The 10,110-nt window shown below is 38.4% G+C and overlaps 2 protein-coding genes across 2 annotated transcripts in view; one reads left to right on the top strand and one right to left on the bottom strand.

Moving 5' to 3' along the window:
- RAD9B (RAD9 checkpoint clamp component B) overlaps positions 1-1,262 on the top strand; it is a 21,521-nt gene extending 20,259 nt beyond the window's left edge. Inside the window, exon 11 of the mRNA XM_015567269.1 lies at positions 690-1,262. Within this exon, the coding sequence (XP_015422755.1) occupies positions 690-800 (111 nt within the window). The 3' untranslated portion in view covers positions 801-1,262. The remainder of the gene's footprint in view (positions 1-689) is intronic.
- Positions 1,263-5,230: 3,968 nt separating this feature from the next.
- Positions 5,231-10,110, bottom strand: part of PPTC7 (PTC7 protein phosphatase homolog) — a 42,186-nt gene continuing 37,306 nt past the window's right edge. The window contains exons 5-6 of the mRNA XM_015567348.1: positions 7,290-7,419; positions 5,231-5,866 (exon numbers count right to left, since the gene is read on the bottom strand). Of these exons, the coding sequence (XP_015422834.1) occupies positions 5,808-5,866; positions 7,290-7,419 (189 nt within the window). The 3' untranslated portion in view covers positions 5,231-5,807. The remainder of the gene's footprint in view (positions 5,867-7,289; positions 7,420-10,110) is intronic.

A 10,110-nucleotide genomic window follows, 5' to 3' on the forward strand; every position in this document is an offset into this window, starting at 1 on the left:
CCCTCATCATCGACTGCAAGGCCAAATCGCTTCGGAAAGAAGACAATGCTCTGAGTTTGGTGGGATCAGGAAGGTGTGGTGTATTATGAGCTTCTAAAACCAGGTGAAACTATTAATACTGATCGCTACCGACAACAAATAATCAATTTGAACCACACTTTGATCGTGAAACGACCAGAATATGCCAGAAGACACGGCAAAGTAATTTTGCTTCATGGTAATGCACCAGCACGCACTTCAAAACCAGTTAAAGACATGTTAAAATATCTTGCCTTGGAAGTATTAACCCACCCGCTGTATTCACCAGACTTTGCTCCTTCAGATTACCATTTGTTCCGATCAATGGCACACGCACTTTCTGAGCAGCACTTCAAAACCTACGAAGAAGTGGAAAATTGGGTCTCTGAATGGTTTGCCTGAAAATAAGAAAAGTTCTATTGGGACGGTATCCACAAATTACCTGAAAGATGGGGGAAATGTGTAGCTAGCGATGGATATTACTTTGAATAAAGCACTTTTGATGTTTCTCTTGAAGTTAATCGTGTTTTCTTTGATTACAAAATCCGCTGTATTAACTGATACACCTGGTACATAGCTACCTCCCTCACTTTGGAGACTTTTTATATATTGTAAAATCTTATTTGTGATAGCTTTAAATTATCCTGATTTTCAGATGCAATTTTCTGTAGTGTAAGGCAAAAAAGAATTTAATGGAAGTGATGCCAAAAAGTTATTTCTGTATATCTGACATAGAGCACTTACCTCCACTGTCAAAAAAGCCTGGATTTGGAGTGGAATGAGGTGGAAAATGAGCGTCTCTGTTCTTTGCCCCTTTAAGAATAATCTTGTTACCTGCACAGACTAAAATATCTGGCACAAAAGCATTCTTATGTAATATCTGATGATGTAAGCCTCTCCCTCCCCCAAACCTGTTTAAAAGTCAATTATAACCTGACAAACTAGACTTCTGTAACATCTTATTGTTAAGTCTTTGTGAAACCACCAAATCCCAAAGAAATGTTAACTGGTATGCAATTGTACTTCAGATTTTGTGAGGAATTCATAAACAAAGGTGGCTGAGTGGATCAGTCAACTTTAGAACTGTGAACAGACTTCTAACTAAAACCAGAATGAATTTGGCTCTTGTAGCTCAGAAATGAGTCAGAGCTACCCACAATAACCTAATAAAAACCCAGGTTCATCCAAAATGTTCCTCAGTGAATGAAAATGGGCTTTTTGTGGAAACTGACAATACCCACATAATTTCAAGCAATTCTTTCACATGTAGGCTAAAGATTTATGTATCTCATGCTTACACCAGTGACTAACATTGAATTTCACATGATACGTGGGCAACTATAGATCTCCTTGCAGAGGATGAAGTTTTTGGCTCACTCTTGGAAATGGGCAGGAGGGGTTTGGTCCTGGAGACATCATCATCAGTAATTGCCTGGATGCTGCACTAATCTGTAAAAGACAGTTATTCTGTTAAACTGTATTTAATTTGGATTTTAGATACAGAATGCTAAATTTAAACAACACCAGATTTTTCTGTGTTTTCACTTCATATCATGTAGAAGATGCAAAAGCCTTCTCAGCTAGGAAACCATGTGTATTTTACATTGAATTATCAGTCCATTTTGATGAATTTTTGAGGAAGATAAACTGATGTAGTAAACCAGCTGGTGAAAAAGAGCTAACGCAGAGAACTAGTAAAAGACAAAAATAATAGCTACAAAGTACGGAGTCACTGCTAGGCTGACTAAGAGGGTTGGAAATGAGGACTTGAAAGAGACCAACAAACTTAGTGTCAGGGTTGGTGTCTTATTTAGTTACTATTTCAATTAAGAGGAGTACACAGATTAGTATAAATACTATATTTATTAAATATCTTTACAGTTTATTTAAATGTATTTACAGAACTATTCCTGCATAAGTTATATTTCAGACATCCAATTCAGGTCATTGCCTTTTGGGTAAGACAAATAATGATAGTCTCAACAGAAAAAAGCAGCTCATTAGTATATATAAATTCAAACTTGCTTCATTTTTTAGCCATCTTTGCCACAAACTACCTGCTAACCGTTAAAATTTTGACATTGACACTGCCAATTTTTAGTTGAGAAGTTCAATTTTACAAATATTTTTTAATGAATAAAATTCAAATGTTTTGTTTCATATTTTCAGTTTTATAAGCAGATTTCGTTTTTTTGTTTGATATTGTAAAATTTGTTAAATGCAAAAATGTGATTGTTTCCAGGGAAATTTGATGCTGTAGCTTCTACCAAAGATAGCTGGTATAAGGTGACAAGGAACCAAGAATTTATTCCAAAGTACAAACACTTATAGTTCTAGTCAATCTTGTTTACAATCTCCAAAACTCTCAAAAACGGACTCAGTAAATTCCCACAATTCCTGCCTTGTTACTTGATGTGGTAGGATGGTGGTACTGAAGGTGGTACTGAAGGCTACTGTTCTATCCAAAAAACAAATGTAGCTGATAGGAGAGACACTCCCATCATGCAAAGCTTGAAATCTAGTTGCTAATCTAGATACAGCCCAACCCCCAGACATACACACCTGGAATGGATTCTTTTGTGATTTAGTACCCATCGACCATGTCAAGCCAGTACAGTAATTTAGGACAAATAATTTTCCCCTTCATTCCTTCTTTCACTTTTTAAGAGCCTAGGGCTCTACTGCATATTCGTTCGGTAAATATTTTTTGTGCGCAGGCAGCTTAAGTTCACAGGAAGAAATAAGGTTCTGATATGTTTAGAGTGCACATTTTAAAACAGAACAAAATAAAAATTTCAAGCATGTGATAAAAATATTGATTTTTTATAATACAGTATTGCTTTATAAATATAGATGGAAAAGCTATAAACTTTACTGGTCTTTGGTGCATCCAGAGAGAGATAATTTGCCTTTTGTAAATTAGAAATCCAAATTCTCTTTTGTTATAAAAGTCCATTACATGAGGCAAATGTGTGTGTGTGTGTCTTTTTTATACTGCTTGATTTAAAATACAATTAACACACACATCAAGTTCAGAATCAGACCCACCAAGTGGCATATTTCAGTCATACCCCACAGAGACTTGGGTCCTGTGACTGGAAAATTCCAGCATGGGTCCAACAGCCTCTAACCACCGAGAGTGGAAGGAGAGTTACTTGATAAGCAGCACTCCAACTGACCACTGGCAGCCAAAAAATTAAGTGCATAACACAAAAAGGACAGGGAAAAGAGAAAATATTTTGTATTACTAAATTTACAGTCCAGGTCCAAAAGTTAGTTCCACGGTGAAACTTGATTCTTGTCCCATTAAATTCAACATCACTGGAACAAACATACTGTAAATTTCTAACAATAATTTCTCAAAAAAGATAAGCTGATAAAGTAAGTTGTATTAAAATACCACCAATCTAACTTTACAAAGATTGTGTTTGATGGGTTAAATGAGAGCAAAGCCAGTGACTTAATCAGCACTGCTCTACCAGGAATCAAGTCTAGGCATTGGAAAATTAATGCAAAATATATCCAGATCATAGGCTATGTACCTCTGACCAGAAATAATTAGAAATCCAATAAAAGAACTAATGTCATCAGCCCAAGTATAAATGTACTTCTTTCAACAAAACCCTTCTGGATGCAACTTTCTTTACTTTTTAAAATACACAGAGACTGCAAATAGTTTGTGCAAAATAAATACCCTGCCACTTGCCACTCTGGCTTCTGTGTTTTATCACAGCACAATGGGTTCTCATTACTTAAACAGTCTCCCTCCACCCCCATCTCATCTACCAAAGAACTGTTTTGTCAAGTTAGGGTAGTTAAGGCATTCTGACATGTAATTAAAGGTGATTCAAAATAGATATCTAACATTATGCCAATTTAGGAATAGTAGATAAATTACTGAACGGCTTACAAATGAATAACTCATTCTTATTATAAATGAAATGCCTGTTACAAGCATGATGCATTGAAATATAGTAATGACATGTACATGGTACATGTTAAACAATTTTAAATAAAACAAAAGCTTGACAGTTACTCAAATATACAGTACAAATTCACAAAAACAAAATCTTTTAAAACAAGTTGAGGTAACCTCAAACATAAATTTTAATGCAATAAACCAGGGAGTATGTATCTCCTTTAGAGAAAGAGACTTTCTATATTCTCCTCAAGTAGATTCTCATCAGGTTTAATTGCATTCTCATCTATACACCAATGTTACCTGACTTATATATAAAACATGGCTTTAATTTAAGGATTGCTAACTATATTTTTCTACCACCAAGTTAATGAAGAAAAAAGACTGACCCAAAAATATATATCTTTACAGCAGTTGACTTATACACAAACCTTAAAAATAAGTTTGAACTTGCAGATAATGGGAAAACTGAATGTGGGATAGTTTTATAAGGAAACTATACACTGCAAGATGGCTATTTGGAAACTGTAAACATTAAGCTTGATTCAGAAACCCCTAAATTTCTGTGTAGGGCAAATGCAAATGTCAGATCATCAATAGTTTTCCTCATGGACTCTTGTACTGCTGCTACTGCCCACAGTGCTCCTTCCACATGGACCCCCTGAATTTGGTGCATGCTCTATAGCAGCGGTTCTCAACCTGTGGGTTGCGACCATCGGAAAAACACATATAGCATATCAGATATTTACATTACGATTCATAACAGTAGCAAAATTACAGTTATGAAGTAGCAACAAAAATAATTTTATGGTCGGGGGGGGGGTCACCACAACATGAGGAACTGTATTAAAGGGTCACGCAGTTAGGAAGGTTGAGAACCACTGCTCTATAGAAAGCAAGGCTACTAAAGGGTCTGAGTGAGACTATGAGTAGCATGACCCCCAAAATCCAAATTAACAGCTGTCCATTCTCAACCCATTAGGCCGATGGGCCTAGAGCTCCCACACAGGGGCATCATGTCAGACAGCTGGGAGGATTTCAGCCATAACATTAAATTCCTTGGCTTTGAGGAGTTCTAAAATCTTGAGTAACATTCCCATTAAAATTTTGGTAAAGAGTCTCCCTACTCCTCCTGCAGTTCAGGCCACCAGCCTGTAACTTGGATGAATCAATAAACTGCCAAAACTTTGATCACAGGATCACAATTAAGCATCTTTTAAAAACATGAAACGTTTGCATCCATAGAATTAAACTGAAATTTTCTTCCAATTTGTAAGAAAAAAAGCTCCTGGATCAAGATTTCATAATTCAGAGCAATGTTTTAGAGCAGAATTATAAGCCCCTGAAAAATAGGAGTTTATAATGAAAACACAAAGCCACACCCAATCATCATAACAAAGACTGTATAGTACACGTGTAACATTTCTACATTTCTGTTGATGAATAATATATGTTTCTAGGAGATGTACCATAACATAGAATTTGTGTTAGACTTTTACACACTGTAATTTTGAATTCACTTTACCAACATTACTCATTTTCTTCAATACTTCAAGCATTTTTGAAAAGTAATAGCCATTTTAGCTTTGAAAACCTCCCATCCCATCATGGAAAGGACAATGAGAAGTGAAGGCCAATCTTCAAATCTTGATTCTCTTCAAAGTTGCTGGCAGATATGAGCTAGTGAACGACAGTAGTGGTTCTTAACAAAGATCTCAATGGGGTCTCAAAAAGACAGGCAAAAAGGCTTACATCACTGGCCATTGAGATCAGTGGCAAAGAAACGTGGTCCTGCCAGCAGGATCAGTACACACGGCTGGGGAAAATTTGGGATGATGGAAGGAAAGGCAGAAATTGACACCTAGGTGTGTCAGTCTGTATACTCAGCCACTATGGAAAGAAGGACGGTGATGTCATCTGGCTTTCCACCTAAAACAAAAATGAAAATGTGGTCATGTATCTTAAAAAGAAAAGTCAATCAAAACTGTAAGCCTAAGAAAGTTCTAGGAGACAAATGCTTGCAATTCATGAAGGTTTGATTTGTCAATATATTTTAGTAGAGGAAAGAAAAAAATATTTGATAAAGAGAAATAAAGCCCAGCCGGTGTGGCTCAGTGGTTGAGCGTCATCCTCTGAACCAGGAGGTCACAGTTCGATTCTTGGTCAGGGCACATGCCCGGATTGAGGGCTCGATCCCCAGTGGTGGGGCATGCAGGAGACAGCCGGTTCATGATTCTCTCTCATCATTGATGTTTCTATCTCTCTCTCCCTCTTCCTTCCTCTCTGAAATCAATAAAAATATATATTTTTTAATAAAAGAGAAGAATGAAAAAACCAAGAAATTACATGTAACTTAACTGACGCTTAAAAAATCCTTCCATGCTCTTTAAAACAGCAGTTTTGATAAAATGGCCACTACCTCCTGTTTACAGCAATCACAATAAAGAAAATCTGGTTAAGATAAATTCTGCCTGAAGCAGCAGCCATGTAGGTTGCTTGATAAAAAAACAACAACAACAAAACAAAACAAAAAAAAAACACACACACACAAAAAAACAGAAAAGATAAATTCTGCCTGACAAGAAAGTTACATGTTTCTATCCACAATCCTAATTTGGACAAACATACCCACTGTTTTGAAATTAGGAACAATCTTGTATTCTAATCTGCCAAACAGCTATGGCATGTGCTTTTTCCTATTTTAATATTTCCTGGAAGGCTAAGAAATGCTTTACATGTCATAATATTATACTAGCAAGAAACTGACCAACTGTACTAGTTCTGATATGTTACCACCAACACATCATCCCAGCTCCAAGACTGAGCTACTGGCCTGCTCCCAAAGTTACATATCACTTAGTAGATAGAAGGGTTCTTCAAGCAAGGACAGGTTAACATTACTTCCCTCTTCAGAACCTGCTGTGGCAATTTGGCAGGCAAATACTGTCAACGAGTCCCACAAAGCCAGAGGAAGGGAGAAGTGAAATGTCAGACCCATGAAGGGCAGAATGTTACACTGTTGGGAATGTCCAGTCCTTCCAGGCAGAGTTTGGAGGCCTCTTGGGCTGAGGTTCAAGCAGTGCAGTGGTGGCAATAAAGGGCTTCAGATTCCACCTGCCTCTGTAGCCTATGAAGTTCAGCTCTGAAGGGCGTCCTCTGTGAGGAAGACATGATGACATGCACTTGCTCTTGTCTTCCAGTGTTAAGGCCTAATGACCTAGCTCAAAGCCACCGCTCACAGCTAAGACAAGACATCTCAACAGTCCCACCCAAGTGCTCTTGTTTACCTCACCCCACAGCTTAGAATGTTCCCATCTTACTTGTCCCTATGACCTTCCTAAAGAATGCTTACCTCTCACATTCAGTCCGTTGTCACATGCAAACTGTGCAAAAGGTGACATATAATTTGGGTCATAGGCCAGCTCATGAGCTTGCTCAGCAATGCTTCTTGCCGTCTGTTGTATACTCTCATAATTTGAATTCTAAGATGAAGGATGAGGGAGTTATTTTTACCATAATGTCTCACATGATTTTTGTACTCAAGTATACTTACAAATAGCACTTTTTAAGACAGTAACATCCAATCAGTTTCTACCATTTACTTTTTTTTAAAAATATATTTTATTGATTTTTTACAGAGAGGAAGGGAGAGGGATAGAGAGTTAGAAACACTGATGAGAGAGAAACATCGATCAGCTGCCTCCCGCACACCCCCTACTGGGGATGTGCCTGCAAACAAGGTACATGCCCTTGACCAGAATCGAACCTGTGACCTTTCAGTCCACAGGCCAACACTCTATCCACTGAGCCAAACCGGTTAGGGCCACCATTTACATTTTATTCCAGTTAGAGAAGACAATCAACATTGCACCCTGACTAAAATGAATGAGCCCACCAGTGCTGCCTGCATACAATGTGAATCAGAAAGTTTTTGATAGGTGGCCTTGGGCCCTGAGGTTTGGGTTTTTATTTCTGCCTTTTCCCCCATTTGAAATTCTTAACGTATTTTTGCTAAAATAGGATGAGAATGAACGGGCAAATTTTTATAGCACTTTAGGGATGACCTCAAAAATTTCCTTGCTGCCCTAGCCGGTTTGGCTCAGTGGATTAAGTGCGTTGGCCTGCGAACCGAAGGGTCCCGGGTTCAATTCCAGTAAAGGGCACGTACTTCATACCTCGGTTGCAGGTTCCTCCCAGGCCCAGGCCCTGGTCAGAGCATGTGCAGGAGGTAACCAATCGATGTGTTTCTCTCAGATCAATGTTTCTCTCTGTCTTTCCCTCTCTCTTCCACTCTCTCTAAAAATCAATGGAAAAATATCCTCGGTGAGGATTGAAAAAAATAGTATTTTTTTCCCTTGCTTATAAATGCGCTCCTGGCCAACACCAGTTTGCTCTCCAAGAGCTGCCAGTTTCCCTACTGAAAATACCTTTAGAATTTTGTATCATTATGAAGATTCTTATTTAGCTGTATAATCTTGAGCCAATCCCTTACCCTTGCTACTTCAACTTCATCAGTAAAATGGAATGGGAAACGAGGTCCATTTTAGCTCTAACATCCTAAGATACAGAATGGTTTCAGTATAAATAATAATAGGCAAAATAATAATAATAATAATAGGCCTCTGCTTCAATGTTACCTCAGTGAGAGGCCTTCCCTGACCAATCTTTCTAAAACAGCAGCCTTCTCTATTCCCTATCCCTTTACCCTGCTTCTTATTTACCACAAACATTACAGGGTGGGGCAAAAGTAGATTTACAGCTGTTCGTATGCAAAATAATACAAGCCCTAGCTGGTTTGGCTCAGTGGATAGAGTGTCAGCCTGCGGACTAAAGGGTCCTGGGTTCAATTCCAGTCAAGGGACATACTTTGGTTGCAGGGTCCTTCCCAGCCTGGGCCCTGGTCAGGACTTGTGCAGGAGGCAACCAATCGATGTGTTTCTCTCACATCGATGTTTCTCTCTGTCCTTCTCTCTCTACTCTCCCTAAAAATCAATGGAAAAATATCCTTGGGTGAGGATTAACAACAACAAAATAATAATAATAATAATAATAATAATAATAATAAATTAAATAATACAAGAATAAACTGTTTCACGTACTCATAACTATAAACCTACTTTTGCCCCACCCTGTCTGTATATTATCTTTTTCTTTCTCTGTACTATCTACCTTCCTCCACTAGAATAGAAGTCCCAGAGGCCAGGGACTGTCATTTCTGCCCACCACCCTGTCACCACAGAGTATAGTACCACTACAGTAAGCACCAGGACTTTACTGAACCCCACAGATGAGGCCTGGTACTAAGGATTCTGTACTCCTGGTCTCAGTTAATTTTCACCATAACCCTATAAAACAGGGCCTTTTGTTCTCCCAATTTACAGGTGAGGAAAATATTGCTTAAAAGGTTTAAAAACTGCCCTAACCGGTTTGGCTCAATGGATAGAGCGTCGGCCGGTGGACTGAAGGGTCCCGGGTTCGATTCCGGTCAAGGGCATGGACCTTGGTTGCGGGCATGTCCCCAGTGGGGAGTGTACGGGAGGCAGCTGAATTGATGTTTCTCTCTCATCGAAGTTTCTAGCTCTCTCTCCCTCTCCCTTCCTCTCTGTGAAAGATCAATAAAATATATATATATTTTTTTTTAAAAATATATTTTATTGATTTTTTACAGAGAGGAAGGGAGAGAGACAGAGAGTTAGCAACATCGATGAGAGAGAAACATCGATCGGCTGCCTTCTGCACGCCCCGCAGTGGGGATGTGCCCGCACCGGTTTTGGCAATAAAATATATTTTTTAAAAAAGATTTAAAAACTTAGAGTTACAGTGGTTAGCGATAAAAGCATGAGAAAAGGCTAACTTTTCCCAGAGTGACAATGTTTACAAAGCCAGAAGAATATGGAAACACTGATTTTCACTTTCTTCCATTCTCTGTATGGGTCAAAGCTGAACGGTTTTATTACTGGTGACAGCTCAGATCACATCAAGGCCCTTAACTGCCTGATGCCCTTGACTGCTGCCTTGGCTGGCTCTGGTATGATGACTTCCTATCTTTCCCAGCCTCAACACCTGCTGGGTTTGTTATGAGACTAAAACGAGAAAAGGACCAGGAGGTAACACTATTTTTTTTTTTTTCTGTTGAAATGTTTTATTTTATTTTTTATTAGTTAAGGTATTAC

This window comes from Myotis davidii, unplaced genomic scaffold (assembly GCF_000327345.1).
Source record: "Myotis davidii unplaced genomic scaffold, ASM32734v1 scaffold223, whole genome shotgun sequence".
In the NCBI taxonomy this organism is placed as follows: domain Eukaryota; kingdom Metazoa; phylum Chordata; class Mammalia; order Chiroptera; family Vespertilionidae; genus Myotis; species Myotis davidii.